This window comes from Pangasianodon hypophthalmus, chromosome 17 (genome assembly GCF_027358585.1).
Source record: "Pangasianodon hypophthalmus isolate fPanHyp1 chromosome 17, fPanHyp1.pri, whole genome shotgun sequence".
NCBI classification, from domain to species: domain Eukaryota; kingdom Metazoa; phylum Chordata; class Actinopteri; order Siluriformes; family Pangasiidae; genus Pangasianodon; species Pangasianodon hypophthalmus.
In genome coordinates this window covers 9,346,004-9,365,303 of record NC_069726.1, presented here as the reverse complement: position 1 = coordinate 9,365,303, position 19,300 = coordinate 9,346,004, and the positions used below count along the sequence as shown (strand labels likewise).

Sequence of the window (19,300 nt, the reverse complement as noted above, 5' to 3'; positions counted from 1 at the left end):
AACATTTTTAACATTGCTATAGTGTATACATGTCCTTATAGATCTAATTATCCACATAGCACATTTTCCAAAACCTATCCAATTCTGGACATATCGTTCATATTTTGGCGACAGAGCTTGTAATAAGTGAGAGCATGATTATAAGGAGAAAAGAGGAAATGATGTACTGGTCAGCTGCTTCACAGTCACTAGCTCGGCATTTATTCCGCTGTGGAGGAAAGGAGTGAGTAGAAATAACTGACTTTGACCTACTTTTCCGGCCAGCTGGTTCGGTTCGAGCTGAAGTAAATGTAATAAATGGAACGCTTTTATAGTCTCAGACTGCTGAAATGAAGTTTACCTTCTGGCTCCCATATAATCACACAGATACACTCACAATTCTCAGCCATTGTTCTCAGCTGTAGATGTTCCGCCTGGCCCTTGGCGACCATGGCTGTAGACTGTTACCACGCGCTGTTGCCACAGTAACAATCTAAAGCCACGGTCACCATGGAGACAGCAGAGATAGGGAGGTGCGACAGTTGGCATAGTAACTGGGAACGTCGTACTCCCATTGGCCGATTAGGTGCAACGCCAGTGTTGCGTAGGCCAGGACTCCCCCAATACGATCCCCTTCACACACTTCCGGTTGGCATCATGTCAGAGTACGCGCATGCTGTTCTCTCTTTGATCTTCGTGTAATTATTTTAAGTTATTATTGACAAATTTGAATGTATATTTCATTTAAAAGGCTTTGTCGCTTCAGTAGGCTATGATGTGCTTACGTCTGGATGAATGCGACGTAGCAGTGAGATGTGGGTCACTGCCTATAAAATATTATTATTATTATTATTATTATTATTATTATTATTATTATTATTATTGTTGTTGTTGTTGTTGTTGTTGTTGTACATGGATTGAGGTCAGAGTCCTCATACGTTCAGATCAAACACACGTTCCGTAAAGAGAGAAGGAAAAAGGGAGCTATAACCAGACTTCAGTAGCCATGACTGTAGACTGTTACTGTGCTGTTAGACTCCATAAGCAGTAAGCAGTCTAGAGCCAAGGTCATGACGCGCTGGCTCACACTGCACAGGCAAAGCCCGGCCTGACACTTCACTTACTAACAGACAGAGCAGGAAGGCAACTTGGATGAAGTTATGTTCAAGTGACATTGTTCAAACACCAAGAAAGTGTCCTTTCGTTTCGATACTAAATAAGAAAAGTAAATGATTACAACTCATGATTACTTGAATGTAGTATAAATTATTTAAGATGCGTAAGCGACCATACCATGCCATCACGGCAGTGCCTGGTACAGCGTGCTCTCAGTGTTTCCCAGATGACGTGGAGCTTAAAGGGTTTCAAAGCAGAATGATTAAGTTAGAACATTTTATTCTCTATATTAAGTCGACATGCTCTGTGTCCGTGTAGTACTGTGTTTCACCATCATTAGCTCTGGCGCGGCGATTCCTGAAAATCTGTCTCACGACAGAATTCACTTCCAACCCTAATCCAACTAACACTACTCAAGGGCTAGTTTTAACTATTTTAAGACCAGTTTCTTAAAAGTACCGTAAAGTTATTGTCGTCTTAACTGGCAGAGAAAGTTCTAGATGGATGATTGTTGTACTACTTCACTAGGACCCACGTGCTGCAGTGCAATAGCACTGTCCATGGTGCTGAAACACACATCCCTCCTTTTTCTTTTTAGATTGGAAAATGATTTGCAAACACACCATAGACATACAGTCTAATCCATGGAGATGATGTATCGCAGTTCCCCAAGTTTTCACCGGAGATGTAGGCAAGCAGGTTGTTCAAAAATAAGACTTTTACCAGAAAAAAAAAAACAAAAAACAAAATAAAACAGCATTTTACGGCTGCTGGATTCATTTCGAGCATTTAATGATTCACCTACTAATTATTACTAACTTTAGACATGAATAAAGTGCTAGCCTATACCGCAGTCAGTCTGTTCGTGTGTGTAGTGTGTGTGTGTGTTTGTGTGTGTAGTGTGTGTGTGTGTGTGTGTGTGTGTGTGTGTAGTGTGCCAAGCCCGCGCTGTCTCTTTAAAAGCTTACAGTAGGTGACTGCGAATCATCTGCAAAGTGCGCAAGAGTGACGCAGAATTGAATTCAACGCCAAGAAGACGTCACCGAGTTTTCATAAGGAAAAGGAAAACGGAAGTGATAGGCAGGAAACTCTTACATTTAGGAGAATGTAGGGGGAAAAGGTTTTCAGAATCTCTTGCGTGTATGTGCAGTAATCAAAGAACACTCTGTGAACAACCGGAAAAAGCGAAATCACCGGAAATCTGTGTGTCACAGATGACAGAAATAGCCCATTAAAACCTCAGTTGACACACACTGACATATGTAGCTAGTCATGCAAAATTAATGAACATCTCTGTGCACAATTTAACCATTTGAAAGAGGTTTGGTAGGCAGCCTAGAAAAACATTTTTAACATCATTTGCTAGATTCATATCTGGACACACAAAACAGAATCATGGCAATTTAACAAGGTGATATTTCTGCCTTTTGAAACCCTTTTGTTTTTAAACATTCATGGAAAAAAAGCCAGCCGAAATAGCTGATGTGAAGTGCACTGGATTTCATCTGCCTATTTCCTGTCCTCCTTACAGACTACATGCTGCCCACGTGCGAGGAAAGTGACTCACACTGCAGTATCTTTCAAGTCATCCTCAATAGGCCGTAAAGCTCCTAAGACATGCTCATCAAAAATATCAGTTTTATATTAAATTACGGTGTACGTTCAGAGTTTATTATTTTTCATTTGGAAAAGGTAATTAAAATATCGGTGTTAACAACTTTTCACGTCTAAAGCATTTACTCCATATAAACTCAGAAGGTAAAATGATCCTTACCTCGCATACTAAGAATCTTGTAAAAATATATTCAGAATTATGAGAGCTGCTGGCTCCTTGTTTTCCTTCATTCTTTATTTGCCCTCCAGGAGCATTTTGCTCGATCATGAGGCTGTGCATGAGAAAGTGCAGCACGACGGATGTCTCTTACCTAAATGTCTCCATATGGGCCACTGTCCACCCTCGTCTCCCTTTCCTCGTGGAAACTAGCGGCTCTTGTCCGATCTTGCCATCTCCTGTGCGCTTTTTATAGAGACCTCATAGTACTAGTAACCGGAGAGGGGAGGAGGACTCATTCACTAAAAAGCAGCACCTACACAAGTGCGTGTTCGCACTACGTCATTGACGGAGCGCTGCTGTCTATAAAGCGGGCCGGACTCAGCCCGCTAAGCGGATAATGGTTTTGGCGTGTGTGCCAAAATGTGTGCTTTATTCTCTGTTATAATGGCAATAAAAGATGGACAGGTACGAAGTACGCTTTTCCACATCATGTAGTTTGGTCCTATTTTCGAAGTTTCCCAAATAAAACTCAGGCACAAATAAAATGAAATGATCACGATAATTAAGGTAATACTGTCAGAAAATGATGTACTATGATTAATAAAATATTTTTATTTAAATATGCGGATTTTTATATCTGTGGTATGTAAAAATAATCTGCACATTTAATCTACCATGTTATCTCTCTAAACTAGTCTGATTTGGTAGGCCCCTACTAATTGTTCTGGTAAGATATCACCCTATAACATGGTGACTGTGATCAGTATTTCAGCAAAAGCCGAGCTGTTCACACTCACATCACTGCGAACGGATCAGCTGTCAGAAAGAGCCTGCAGCTCACACGTCTTCTCCTGTAGTTATTTAGCAGCAGGCGTCTCGGAAGAGGCTGGGGTGGGGGAACGCGCCATGTGTGCGTAAAACCAGTAAACCGGTAGTGTGCATCTCAATGCCCATTTCTGGCTGATGACTGAGGGGAACCCAATAACGTAAGAGTACTGTGAGGGTAGATAGGCGGCCCCTTCTCCTCCGAAACGTGGGATGAGTGAGGCAGCAGAACACACTGCACCTCCCGAACCAGATTACAGATTACTTTTCACAGCTTCTCAGCTCTATATTTAACATTCAGGTTGACGATTTGATGAATGTTCTACCAACTAGCGAAGCAGAATCTTTCACTAGATAGTCCAGTGCTTATATATACATACAGTTTATTTATATACATATATGTATACATATATATATATATATATATATATATATATATATATATATATATATATATATATATATATATATATAATATACATATATATTCACTTCACCACTGACAGGTGGCACCTGTCAAGGCAAGTGAACTGGCTATGATAGAAAGGTGTCAGAACACACAGTGCATCACAGCCCTTGCATATGGGGCTGCGTAGCCGCAGACTGGTCAGTGTGTCCATGCTGACCTCTGTCCACCGCCAAAAGTGCCTACAATGGGCAGAACTGGACCATGGAGCAGAGGAAGAAGGTGGCCTGGTCTGATGAATCACGTTTTCTTTTACATTACATGGATGGCCGGGTGCCTGTGCGTTGCTTAGATGGGGAAGAGATGGCACCAGGATGCACTATGATAAGAAGGCAAGCTGGCAGAGGCAGTGTGATGCTCTGGGTAATGTTCTGCTGGGAAAGTCCTATCCATGGAGGCCCCACCTCACAACTTACAGGACTTAAAGGATCTGTGAAGAATCCTTAATGGTTCTAGATTCGACCTTTTTTTTTTAAATCATTTTGAAACTAAAATGTATTCAGTATGAAGATATGCCTGGAACAGTGGGGGACACGGGGGATAGTTAGCTAGAGCATGGAAACTGGCACGACCAAATTGGGGAGAAAATGTCTGGAAAAAAGTTTTTTTAAAGCAATATGATTTCAGTTCACAAAAACATATTCTGTAGAAAAAACTAATAATTAAAAAATTAATAACAATAAATAATTAAATAAAAGTTCATCTTATTAGAACTCAAGTATACAAGTTCTACAATTGATATCCAATTCAGAATAACTTTCTTACTGTGACAGTCCTGAATACCACAGAAAAAACAAGAATAAAATAAGCTTCATGGTTTCAATATTAAAAATGTCAGCTAGCATGTTATTGACCTCACTTTGCTAATATTAAATTGCATAGCTGTGACTTCGGTTTACACTTTTTGTACTTAAACTGCTTTAATAAAAATAATTGGAGCTATGCATTTTATAAAGGTTTAGCATGTCAAAATAATAAAAGAAATGAAAATTACCCAGATGAGGTTCCTGTCCTGCTTTAGGTAAATGCTTCTGGTTAAGGCTCTGGGTTACTGATCAGAAGGTCAGGGGTTCAAGCCCCAGCACTACCAAGCTGGCACTGTTGGGCCCTTGTGCAAGGCCCTTAATCCCCTCTCCCCCAGCTTCCTAACAAGCTGGGATATGTGAAGAAAAGAATTTTGCTGTGCTGTAACGTATATGTGACAAATAAAGGCTGCTTGTGCTGACTTACTGTTATTACAATGTAGTCGCAGCAGTGACTACAACTATACATAGAGGTCCTTTAATGATAACAAGAAATGTTAAGAGAATACCTAGGATATAAGGATAGCTAATTAGTTAGCATTAATAGTGCACTTAACTGCAAAGACTGTAATTATGACTTCACAAGTGGGAATGAGGAAACAACTAGCAATGACACAGAATTGCATGGCTAAGTAAAGTTCCATCAGGTTCACTATAGCAAATATGATTATGCTATGTGCTGCTGTAGAAGCCAGTCAATTTTTTTTTTTTTTTAAAGATTGTGCTGTACTACACTCCCACAATCATAAAGTGAGACCCACAAATCAGAGACAGTGAAGTCATTTACCCACTTCTTGGTAAAATATCATGACTGTTTGGCTTGCTAAGTCTCTAGATAGGTTAGGTCGCTAGCTAGTGAACTTGCCAGGGTATTGGAATGCTCATAATAATGGAATGTGAAGACCATTAAAGCTAAAATAATTTAACACATCAACATTGCATGCTGCTTGTTAATGCACTTCACTGCCCTCTTTGATAAACATAATTTCACAAGTGCCCAGTAATTACAAAAATGAAAGTTTAAAAGAGGTTGAAAATGAAATTGATGTGAGTTGAAGAACTCTTTGCATTTGCATAGCTCTGGAGCTCCACATCCTTTTAGACTACACTGACCTATTTGTTATTTTTATACCATGCTTTTCATACACTATATGGCCAAAACTTTGTGGACACCTGACCATCACACTTGTGTGAGCTTGTTGGCACATCCCAATCCAAAAGCATGGGCATCGAAAGTTGGACGTGTACAATTGTCTAAAATGTCTTTGTATGCTGTAGCATTAACATTACCTTTCGCTGGAAATAAGGGCCTAGTGATTCATCACCAACGCATAGTTTTTATGCTGATATTGCTTCCAGAGGCAGTTTGGAGCTCAGAAGTGAATGATGCAACAGTGGATAGGCGATTTTTGCGTGCTACGCACTTCAGCACTTGGTGACCCTGTTCTGTGAGTTTGCATGGTGTACCGCTTCGTGGCTGAGCTGTTGTTGCTCCTAGACACTTCCATTTCACAATAATAGCCCTTACAGTTGACTGGGGCAGATCTAGCAAGTGAGAAATTTCATGAGCTGAAAGTGGCATGTTTAAAGTCACTGGGCTCTTCAATAACCGTCAATGTTTGTCCATGGAAATTGCATGGCTGTGTGCTTGATTTTATGCACCTGTTAGCAATGGGTGTAGCTGAAAGACCTGAACTCAATCATTAGAAGGGGCGTCCACATACTTTTGTCCATATATTGTAGTCTAGAATCTTACTTAACAGAGGAAAAACGCTCTGTGTATACTTTGTTAACCTAAGTTACTCTTTATTCGATTGCTGTGCTCTGTTTTATCATATTGGAAATATTGCTGCTACTTTTTAAATTAGTTAAATTTTCGCAAACTTTTCTACTTTGTGTTTATTTTTTATTATGGGAAAGTAGCAATGGTATAATGGTAATGCAAGCAAGCAAGCAATGTAAGAAAGCCTTGTTATTAGTGTTTATGTTATGAAATTATTATGTTATGTAGCCTATTAACATATAAACATAGGTTTATTATGCTCAAGGTGTCAGTACATTTGAATTTAGTATTACATTTGATCCGTTATTGTTTTTTTTTTCTTATGTTTATTTTCAACTTCCGTGGCCAGCCTATTGCACATGAACATGATAACATTGTGCTGGAAAAAGTGTGAGTCATGATCTCATGTAGATTTTTTTCTTTAGGAGCGATGGTAGAGATGATTATTACTGAAGCAGTGAAAAGTTGTGGAAATAGCTGCCAATAAGGCTGATTAGGTACCATTCAATTCCATTTCTATTTTGAGATGCCAGTTTCCTCTTACTACTTGATCTAGAAGTAAAGTGCAAATGCTTAAATTTAAGCCACCAATTTTTGAGCAATTGGATTTATAAACAGATTTCATGTGACGTTTGTTCAGGATATATAGCATATTTTGATATGATCAACCAGACGTTTCCTGTCTACTGTCACTTCCTCATGCTCTTCTACTCCTACTCTCCCTCTCCCTCTCCAATACACTCGCCCCCACAGTCACTGTCTCTTGCCTCTCTCCCTCCCTTCCTCCCTCCCTTTCTCTCATGCCTCGCCACCTTTTCATTAAATGTACTGCTTCTCTTTACCTGTATACCTGCAGATGCTGCTTGCAATTGCTTAAACAATTACATACATTTTGTGCCTGAAATTTTGAGCACAGTAAGAAATTTTTTATCTACATTACCACATGACTACCAAAATGTCCCCTCGTCTCATTTTTTACCTTCTGCAGACCCTGTGTCTCTTTTCTTTCTTTTTCTGTATTCTACCTGCACATTGCAGTCAATACAAAACTCCCTCATCCCTTGCTTATTCCCTTTCTGCACTCTTACAATCCCACCCACCTTGCCTGAAGCCTTCTTACTTTCTTTCCCACTCTGGCGCAGACTCTCACTCCTCTCTGACTCATGCAGAAATCCCTGCATGCCTGAGCCTCATTTGTGATTTCTCACTCTGCCAGGCTGACTTGCATATAATGATGTTGGCTGGTTGGCTAGAGGGTGAGGTAAAAGGGGGGTCTGTTTTGGTGGGGGTTGCGGGGTGACTAGAGGCAGAGGTGGGAAGCAAGTGGGTGTTAACTGGTAAATTCCCCTCCACTCCACCATTTGCATACATACTACTCTGCATACATACATGCAGATATTTTACATATGATGCATTATTGTTACATAAGAAATTTGTCTCTCTATATTTAACAGAAATGTACAATGTAATTTTTTTCATTATTTAATTTTATTGATATAAAATTATTAATTATAAAGTCATTAATTAAACAAGTTTATTCAGTGGATTATGCTGTGTCCTAATGTCTTTCTTTGTCTTCCTTTTTTTTCTTTCTCTGTAGTGAATCTGTTCTCAGGAGTCAGGTGCATGTGTCATAGACCCCATAACCCCTTGTTCACTGCCTCCACTGTTCATATGCTTCCATACACCCCTCCTTACTATATTTCAGACAGAGTTGTATTTCTGCACACGTTTTTGTCTCTGCATAGTTTGTGTCTTTGCATCACACTTTAAACACTTTATTTTGTTCTCCATTTTATTGCCTCTCTATTTTATTATCACTACATAAATTACTTAATCATGGCCAGAGTCACCTATTTTTGTTGACTGAATATAAGTGTTGGCTATTTCTCAGGTGGTTTGTGTTATGATATGAGTAGTGGTTGCCATTGTGAGGTTTAAAGGACAACTTCTGACTGAATTCCTGTTCGTATATTACTCCTTTCATCATTATCCACCTCCTTCATCATTACATTTAAAAGGCACGTGCTGTATCCTACCACCATGTGATTTCTCAAGGGAGAGTGGGAGAGAGATAGAGAAGTAGGGATGGATTAATGAGGGGCTGGAGAAACCCCTTGGTGTTCAGAATTTACCTGCAGAAAACTCCCTGCCTCTTCCGCCTCCGCACAGCTCATCTGTATTCCAAGCCCTTACTCTCCCCCTCCCTTGTTCCGTTATCCTCCCTCTCTGCTGTCTCTGGCATTAGTTTACCTGCTCCAGAGTGCAGTACTAGCATATGATCATTTACATGACCCCTAAGTCAGCCCTTAGAGCATATCACACACATAATAATCAGTCATTCACTGCTGTCAGCACACTAGTGATGTAGCATTCTTGTGCACATTATTAAGAAGCTAATATAAGCTAATGGATGGCACCAAATGTAATTTTCAACAATTTATTGTGTATGGTCATGTAAGTCATTTTAAGATGCCAAAGAGACCTGATTAAAAATATGTAAGACTTCAGGGAGTGATGCCATGTTCCTAGGGAAATGGAGCTGTTTACTCCACCAGTGTAAGCTGGAGGACTCTCCTGTGTCCTTAAATTCTCATTTCTTCTTTCCTACCTCCCTTCCTTCTTCCCTTTGTCTTCAATCTTGGTCTCCTTTTGTTTCTCTCATGTTGCCGTTCTTCAATATTTTTCATCCTAGTATGTCACAACATTTGGCTTGTACAACTCACAGGTGAAAGTGGATATAAAGATGACAAACGTCCTGTTAACAAGATTCAAATGAATCACCCTTGAAAGACATTCCTTGCTGGTCTTACTTTAATCAGTCCTTGTTGTAAATAGAATCAGTGGTAGACAAATCGATCACACAGGCATAGTGGTTCCACCTTCCACCCACAACACTGCCATCTGGAGGGACTTTTAAAGGACTGCATTTAACCCTTTAAAACACTTAAACAATTAAACACAATAAAACACTTGTGCAATTTTTATGTTAATTCTGACTAATTGGATTACATTCAACAGCATTTCATTGATTCTTCTTTTTTTTCTTTTTTTTTTAATTCCCCCTAGATTAGGCTTTATGGACGTCCACTGGCTGATTGAGCGGCCCGTTTAAAGTAGCAGGAGAAGAAAATCCAATATGGTGGAAAATAACAATATGGTGTCCGTTAGTTTGACCCAAAGAATCAGAGGAAAGTAGAAATGCATTTCTTCGACATTCCGTTGCAGAGTTATTATTGTAAATGTATGTCCAAATTTGCCCTGTTGGTGGCGTTATAGGGCTTGAGTGGTGTACACCGAAATCACTGGCAAGGCAGCAGAGACTGGCCTCTATACCTGTGTTCTACTACATAGAGTCCATGTGTGATAATAATAATAATAATAATAATAATAATAATAATAATAATAATAATAATAATAATAGTTTTGTTCGAGTTAGTCTCCCAATTCTCTGTTCCAAATTTCATGGTTATGGGACAACATTTGCAGGAGAAGAAGCGAGGAAAAAACAACATCAACTACAACAACAACAAAACAGAAAAACAGTTTTTGTTAAAATTCAAATTGGCCAACTGAATCACAAATTTGTTACATCAGTAAAACCATCAAGGTAATAATAATAATAAGAATAATAATAATAATAATAACAACAACAACAACAACGACAACAACAATAATAATAATAATAAAGAATCCTGATTTGATGTTGAGCAGTTTTAATTTTTTATTTAATACATTTATCAATTTTACAAAAAAAACAAAAAAAAACAAAATAAGACATACTGCATATTCTACACACATAGCTGAAAAATGTGTTCTACATCTTTGAGTAAAAAGCTCACAGAAGTTGAACCCATCCGCTTAGTTTGTGAGCTGGCCTGGTGTGTCTTTCTTTTTATTAAATATGGAAAATAAACCCTGTGATTCATGAGTGAGGATTTCTTTTGTTATATAGATATTTTATGTATCTCTTTTTTAACGTAAAGCAACAAGTAATGTTGATAACACCTGGTGCTGGTGAACTGCTGATGATGCAGTGAACTCCTGCTCCAGTTCAGCCGCTAATCGCTTTAACACAACTCGTACATTAACACAGGGGCAGGACTGTAATATTATAGCTGCACAATATCAAGAGTGGAAACTCTGAAACAAGCGAAGTGTTTTATCTTTTTAATTACTTTTGACATTTTAGCTCGGTAACTTGCTGAATGAGGAGTAGCGCTGTGACATCAACGTCGTATTCCTACAGCTCAGAGCGCCCCCTTGTGTGTGTGTGTGTGTGTGTGTGTGTGTGTGTCAGTCAAAAACTCATTGTAATCCCTTCAGATGAAGGAAAAGTTTGAGACCATGACCATAAGTTATGAGCACTACTGGAATTACAATGATAAATGTGTGTAATCGTGTGGTTGAGCTGCCTGGTGCCAAGTCTGTATTAAAGAACCACGATTATATTATGTATTTTTTTTTATATTTTATATTTAAACTCCAGTCCATTTGACTCACTCTGACTCACACACAAGCAGCGCCTTTCTGAGCGGAAGTTTTGTTCGAGCTAGTCTCCAAATTCTCTCTCCAAATTTCACGGTTACAGAAGAAGAAGAAGAAGGAGAGAGAGAGAGAAAGAGTTTTTGTTAAAATTCAAATTGGCTGACTTCCTGTTTGAGGAATCACAAATTCGTTACATACAGTAAAACCATCAAGGGAATAAAAAATTACATTTATCAATATTATTTATACATTTATCAATTTTATAAAAAAACACACAAATACAACAAAATAAAACACTGCATATAAAATACTGCATATTCTACACACATAGTTGTAAAATTCTACATCTTTGAGTAAAATGTCTGATGTGAGTTATAATCAGCAACACTGCAATATGATGAAGCTGAATAGCGAGCTAATCAGACTGCCTATCGTGAGCTGTGTACATGCAGCCAACTCCACAATTATTTGCACCCTTCATGAAATGGTCAGATTAAGAGTTTCCTCACTTATGTACTGGAAGGTAGTGTTATAGGGGTGCTAATACGTTTGCCATATTTTACTGTGTGGGGAAAAAAAAACTTAAAAACTAGACGTTTTATGGAAATCATGAAAATTATTATGTTGGTAGAACAGTTAGGTCCAAATGAGTTGAAAATATGAATAATCGCCAGTAATTTTATTTTATATCTAATTATTTTTGACCGTTAATCAGTTGAGGCAGCAGCTGAAGAGACTGCGTGTTGTAAGTGGCTGTATGCCTGTGTGACGGGCTCACCTCACCCAGAATCAGTGCCAGCTCAAATCCAGCCATGAAACGAGTTATTAATAAGCCTAACTAGAAGTAGCATTATAAAAGTTTATTGTTCGTTCGTTTCCCTGTTGTGTTTTTTTTCCTTTCTTTCCTAATTCGTCAATCATGCGCGCGTGAAGGTTTGACCCTGACGGGACGCCGTAATGTTTGTGTTTCGTGGTGACGAAAATGGCGGACGAACTGGACAGAGTACGAATTTCTGAGGCTGAGCTACGAGCAGAGGCGTCGAGTATTGTTACATCTAGAGACAACCTGAAAGGTTAGTTAGTGCTATTAGGTGTGCTGGTGGAATACGGTTAAAGAGAGTTAGTCGCAAACTTAGTTAAACAAAACACCTTGGGTCAGTTTCGAGTAGCTAAAGCTAATGTTAGCCAGCAAGCTAGCTGTTTGCTAGTTGAATAACCTGTTGTTTGTTTTTGGTAGCGTGTTGCCTAAAAGTGTAACGTTAGTGGATGTTTTTGGGTAAAAGTTATGTTTTTGTCACAATAAAATAAAATGTCTGTTGGCACACAAGCTTGTTTCAAGTAGTTACATAGTAACTAGCTAGCTCTCAGCAGCCGAGCACGGTGCAGCAGACACATCATGAACTTGTATTTGCCTGAATTAGAAAGTAAGGCTTGGGTTTGCTAATTATATCCACCAGTGGAAGAAAGTAGATAGAAACTTAACTGAACTTAGTCAGGTCAGTCCATGCACTAGCGGTAACTTTTCGGCAAGATTGTGCCATACGGTTAGCCAGTGAAATGCCACGATTATTGTTTAGCTCTAACAGATAGGTATATACTTGAGTTGGTGTAGAATTCAGTGTAATAACACTGGTAAGATATATAGCTAGCTTAGAGGTGGTGTGAGCAACAGGTTTTTACTTTTTTTTTTTTTTAAATGTGTAATCTGCTATGTTATTATAAATCGGGTATAATGATTACCCCATAGATGATGCACTTGGAGTTTCTCATACCACATTACTGAGCAATGAACTGAATGAGCGAAATTAAGTAGCCCATTATACCAACAACTTTTTCACTTTCACTCTTTTTTTTCCTCAGAAGTGCAAAAGAGAAGTAAGAAACAATGTCAGCGAGAGGGGAAAAGGCCAGACCTCCAGAGGTACGATCCTGGCGCAGCACAGACACGCAGATGCAAGGATAGATGTGAAGGAGACGTACTAGCAATTTCCACTGAACCTGCATATGCTTCAGAGGAGTCTGTGTCAGATCCTGCCATTAAAATGTCTGCCAGCTCTCTACCAGGTTCAGGCCTGAAATTCACCAGCAGTGATTGCCAGTCTGAACTGAGCAATGTTGATTTTGACTGTAATGATGGTAATGCATCTTTCAATCGTCAACATGCCAGGAGGAACACTGTTAAAAGTAGTGAACTATCAAGCACTGGAACAACTGGTTCTCCAAAACTACGGAAATTGCGCAAACCTGATCGTGAGATATACCAGCCTGGTGGGCGAAGGGGACAAGGTTATAGAGACTATGGCCTAACCAAGGAGTTAGAGCAGGTATCACAAGAAGTGGTAAAGGCAGATGATACTACAAGTAATGGGTTGATGGGCTTAGTTGAAAAATGCAGGGATATACATCTGGAAGAGGAAAAAAGAAATGGGAGGGAAGTCAAAGAAGGCAGGAAAAAACAGGTGCTGGGAAAACAAAAGAGATTAGACGTGTCTTCTTCAAACTATGATCAGCCCACTGTTAACAATATAACTGATAAAGTGGAGAAACACAACAGCCCCACAGCTGTAGATGCAGAAAAGAAGAGTGAAAATAGTAGTAGAAGAAGACGAAGGGTAAGTGGCAAGGGCTCTAAGAACAGAACAGGAAGAGGAGAAGGAGGAACGGGTGAAGTGAAGGAGAAGAAGAAGGAACAGGAAAAACGAAGGTCCAGAGGGGGCAGGGAAGGAGGGTCCAATCAAGCTTCAGCGAAGAGAGAGGAAGGAGAGGGAGGCGAAAAAAGTTTACTGACACACCAGCTAGAGAAAAACAGTGAGCCAAAGGTAGAAGGAAGATTTCAGTGGGATGTGAAAGGAAAAAATGTTAGTCAAGACCAGAACTTGAAAAAAGAAAAACACAGAGGCAGTCAGCCAATAGAAAGTGATAGCGATAGGTGCAGAACAGCTCAAGGAACACAACCTAGCAAAGTCAACTGTTATTCAAAGCGTTATTCCAAATCAGATATCAGACGGCCTAGAAACCGGACCTACAGCACAAGTTCAGCCAGCAGTGGTACCAGCATGGACGGGCCAGTAGAACCTGAAACATACAGGTCTAATGCAGAATGTGGGGTGGGAGAAAGAGGGCCAATGCATAAGTCTCATGAAAGGATGATAGAGGAGGTGGACCATGCCATGGCATACGAGCCCAGGCAAAGAAGAAGGACAGCCAAAGACATGTCGTCCACAGATTCCTTTGAGGAGAATGAGGGAATGGAGAGAGATGGAAGAGGAGGAGTTAGAGCCAAAGCAGATAAGAATGACAGTAGAACATCAAAAGGGAATACCAGAGGATTGAGAGGAGCCTTGATTGGTGGTCAAGGAGGAGTCTTGAGAGTTTCTTTGGACAGGCAGTCTGGCACAGCCTCAGGAACCAGGGAGGACCAAACCAAGTGCAAAAATCCAAGTCCTAGAGGCCGAGGAAGAGGCATTCTGGTACTCCCAACACACACTGAACTAAACACGTCCTCAGAACCTGGACCTCGGCTTATGTGTGGGGCAAGAAGCAGCATAGGCCTAGGTAGAGGAAGAGGAAGTCGTGGTGGAAGTACTAGGCGGCTGTGGGACCCTAATAACCCTGATAAGAAACCAGCTCTGTCAGGCAGCCAACAATCCCAGCAGTCATCTCTCCGACAGCCACTGTACTTGCAGCATCAAGGAGGATATGGGCCACTGCACTTTCTGGACACTGATGATGAAGCTGCTGGGAGCCCTCCTGTGCACCAGGGGGAGGACTTTCAAGGCCAACATGCTGCCACCATGGCTTACTACAAATATCAGAATTCTGACAACCCTTACTGCTACCCGTTACCAACCAGCTCTTCAAACACACCTCCATGCTACACCTATTCCTATCAGCTCCCATATCAGTTACCTGGCCCTAATGGGATGTTCCAGAATACAGGCATGGCACCTTTTTATGGAGTGTATGGACACAGTGGTCAAGTTTACCCATCTACAGCCATCACCTTTAGCCCAGAGGAGACAGAGGTACAGACAAGAGGGGAACTCAGTAAACTTCTTCGAATGACTGACAGCCAGGAACTCCAGCTCAGCAACCTGCTGTCCAGGGAACGACTTAGTCGAGAAGGACTAGACAGGATGGCCCAGCTGAGGTAAACAAGGACTGATAACACGTGGGAAATAGTAAAGAATGGGTTGTGAAAAGCAAGTTATAGGATCGTGTTGCTAATATGTTAGCCTAATTTTTGCCCTTTTTCCTCTCTCAGAGCTGAGCTCCTGACATTGTATGAGAGTGTAATTCTAACAGACATCGAGTTCTCTGACACACAGAATGTGGACCAGTTACTGTGGAAGAATGTGTTTTATCAGGTCATTGAGAGATTCAGACAACTTCTGAAGAACCAGGATTCAGATACATCTCTCCAGATCAGGGCCATGCTTCTAACCATACTGGAAGAGGTACATGGCTTAATTTCTTTCCTAGGTTTATTTCTTGAGCTTTTTGTTGTTGCTGAGAGCTATAATTTTCTCATACTCCATACATGTTCCAACAGGAATCCTGATGATGCGTTTGTGTTATTTGTGGCTCATTTGTCCATCCTATTTGTGTTCTAGGGGGCAATGTTTTTTGATTCACTGCTGTTGAAGTTACAAACTGTATTCCAGTTTAAACTAGAAGACTACATGGATGGAATGGCAATACGTGCAAAACCTCTACGGAAGACTGTAAATATCTCCAACTCCAGTGTTAACTCACAAAGCTTATGCTTCCTCCCCATGTCTTTAAACTTAAAATAAATCTGGTTATCAATTCAGCAATATTCTGCTTTTGTTTGGCAATATTATTGACCAACAATGATATTTAGAAAAAAAGCACAGTGTAATACAGTCAACAAATGAGAAACATAACAAATTGCAGAGATTGCTTTTTGTACACTGTTTGAATACAACAGGAATCTCTGCATTTTCTTGCAAATTGTTGCAATTTGTAATTGAGCATTCTTATTTATAAATCACACAATTTCAGGGTCAGAAAATGTGCATCATCAATTCTGTATTATAAGGTCTGTCTCCTATAAACTGTTGTTGTGTTAGATCACAAATTGTAGAAATTTTGCTGTTCATTTTAGGTGAAATATGCTTTGATCAGTGCCCAGCGGTGTATGATTTGTCAAGGAGATGTCGCAAGATACAGAGAACAAGCAAATGATTCTGCTAATTATGGTAAAGCACGCAGGTCAGTCGTTTTGCATCATAATCTCTGCTTATATCTTTGTATCTTTCTTAGTAAGATTACTTTCAGAACTTTTCCTCTATAATTGGGTGTATCCCATTTTGGCTGTTTTAAATAGTTTGTTCTTTTTAACAGTTGGTACCTGAAAGCGCAGCAGATTGCACCAAAAAATGGACGACCATACAACCAGCTTGCTGTGTTAGCAGTGTACACAGTGAGACCACATTTACATTTAACCTTTTTTAAACATGTGCTAAAGCTTTAATTTTGTGTATGTTATGTTATATACACAATTTTTAATACCAATATTTATACCACTGTGCAGCTGAATGCATGAATTTGATTGGTCAGAAGGTGTGCATTATTTTCATTTTAATAGTAATAAAAGTTTTCTATTAATGTGCTCTAATACATTATTGTTTCTGTAGTAACACAGGGACAGAGGCTGAGGCTTCACATAATCTAAGACTAATAATAAACTAATTTAAAAACAGACTGTTGTTTAACAAATTAATTCTCATAATTGAATTAATTTATATTAAAATATTAAATAAATTAACATTTATTGAAAGAGCCTCTCAATCAAGCTTTCCTTTTTCACCATTTTCTTGGTAAAATGAAAGGCTACAATTTGCGTTTGTGTGTGAGTGAGTGAGAGAGTGAGTGAGTGAGAGGCTGGTGAATGAATAACTGTTTATTGCTGTAATATAGGTGAGAACAGGAACTAACTTGTCTGTCAAACGTTCCACAACATTACGCCTTACTATAAACCATTACAACGTGAGAAGTGTCATTCATTAATAAGTTAAACAATGTAATCATTGGCAAATTGCTATTGTATATGTGGAGTGACACACTATAGATTGTGCTTTTATATGAAAATAATGCATTCTTATTAATTCTCAAATCTGATTCTCAAATTCTCAAATCTTCCTATAATAGCACGCTCTGTCATGTTTTATTACTAACATATATTTTGCTTCTCTCACTCACTCACACACACTGCCTTTCCCCTTGGTAGAAGCGGAAGCTGGATGCTGTGTATTACTACATGCGTAGCCTGGCTGCCAGCAACCCAATCCTCACAGCCAAGGAGAGCCTGATGAGTCTGTTTGAAGAAGCCAAGCGCAAGGTTAGGTTCATTTGGACACTGTAACAAATATATTTATTATATTACAAAATACCTAAAAGCTCTTTAACCATTACTGATAGTCCTTCAAGCCCTCTATTTAGTACCTGGCCCAAACTAGTCAACTAGTTAACACCGCCAAGGGCCACTGTTGGGCCCTTGAGCAAGGCCCTTAACCCTCAACTGCTCAGATGTATAAATGAGATAAATGTAAGTCACTCTGTATAAGGGCATGCAATATGTAAATGTATATGTGTATGTAAATGCAGTGACTACATCACGAAGGTTTGCAATAACAGAATGCCAAAATAATAGCACCATTCAAATTGCCTTACCCAGGAACAGCAGTAAGGTCTCTTGTGACAGCAGTCACGTTTACATGGACACTTTCTGTTTCAATTGGAATGAAATCAATCAGATTAATTAATCCGATTGCAGTGTTTACAAGAACGCTGAATAAAGTAATCGGGTTGATATGCGCGTTTACATGACAGAATCGGATTTGATCTTCTGACATGCGCACAGTGCACAAATACATGTTTCCCGCCGTTCCAACATGCAGATACTAGCAGCCACGCTCTTGCCATTGCTTCTTTTTTCGTTTTAAAAAGCAGACTTAACATTTGCCTATTTCAGCTGCTAATTAGAAGACGACGAGCGAGTGATGTTTTGTGCGGTACTGCATGTATTTATCAAGCAATTAAAATGCCCCTTCCCGAGCCCAGAACAAGGCGTCTGTGGATGAGGGTCCGAAGCAAGGACTGGTGGGACAACGTCGTCTTGCACCACTTCGCAGGCAAGGAGCGTCATACGTCATTTCGTGATTTGTACGTCATTGCACAGGCGCAGAACTATCTGGTTTCATTTTCAATCTGATGAAGTGTTTACATGTCCTCTCCATCGGATTAGAAAAGGTTTAAACCACCCCTTACGATCCGAATGAAATTTTAATCGGTTTTGGCCAATTGATTCTGATTGACGTGTTTACACGTGACTTTTTAAATCTGATTGTGCTTCTAGTCCAATTACTATCGGATTATTAGTGTCCATGTAAACGCAGCTAGTGACATTAGAGTACTGCAGAATGAAAACAGCCAAAAACTCTAGCTCTTAAACTAAAACTAGATGAGTTCTGTTAGGCCAGGGGTCTGAAAAAAGTGAGCAGAGAGAATATCTTATAAGGCTATAAAAAGTCTATAAGAGAATATATTTTATGTCTATAAGCATTTGTCATGGAAAGCAGAGGCATCTCTGTCACCTGTTCAGTTTTAAATGTGATAACTGTCTCAGTCCTATGTTTCACGTAAAAAGGTTGTTTTGTAAATAAATTGTACTTGTAAGAGTAGCTTTAATGGGGAATTCATTTTTAAAGTACCTCAAGTAAGTATATAAAGACGGAAATGTACTTTCACTGCATTTAATTTGACTTAGATTTTTCTCTGTGACTGAAACGCCTTTCATTACACAGTGCATTACATAGTGCAAACAAGGTGCATAAGTGGTGAACAGGAAGTCATTTGGGATTGGCCTATTAAAAAAACATTTCTGTGTGAATATGTGTTGGTAGCATGTGTTGAGTCATAGGCCTAATATTTTTTCAAGTAGCCTATAGTTTACATTAATGTTATGACATTGGTATTTATCTATTTAAAAATATTTTAGTCTTAATGTGTTGCATGTGTTGCACATCATATCACCAACCAGA

At 39.4% G+C, this 19,300-nt stretch overlaps 1 protein-coding gene across 2 annotated transcripts in view; it reads left to right on the top strand.

Moving 5' to 3' along the window:
* The window catches only part of smg6 (SMG6 nonsense mediated mRNA decay factor), a 40,001-nt gene that overhangs the window by 1,244 nt on the left and 19,457 nt on the right, over positions 1-19,300 (top strand). Inside the window, exons 1-7 of one of the 2 annotated variants that reach the window (XM_026927859.3) lie at positions 11,994-12,307; positions 13,095-15,384; positions 15,499-15,691; positions 15,848-15,958; positions 16,363-16,469; positions 16,602-16,680; positions 17,488-17,598. In XM_026927859.3, the coding sequence (XP_026783660.2) occupies positions 12,217-12,307; positions 13,095-15,384; positions 15,499-15,691; positions 15,848-15,958; positions 16,363-16,469; positions 16,602-16,680; positions 17,488-17,598 (2,982 nt within the window). In that variant the 5' untranslated portion in view covers positions 11,994-12,216. Of the gene's footprint in view, positions 1-11,993; positions 12,308-13,094; positions 15,385-15,498; positions 15,692-15,847; positions 15,959-16,362; positions 16,470-16,601; positions 16,681-17,487; positions 17,599-19,300 lie in introns of those variants that run through there. The other variant, XM_053241059.1, reaches the window with a different exon arrangement.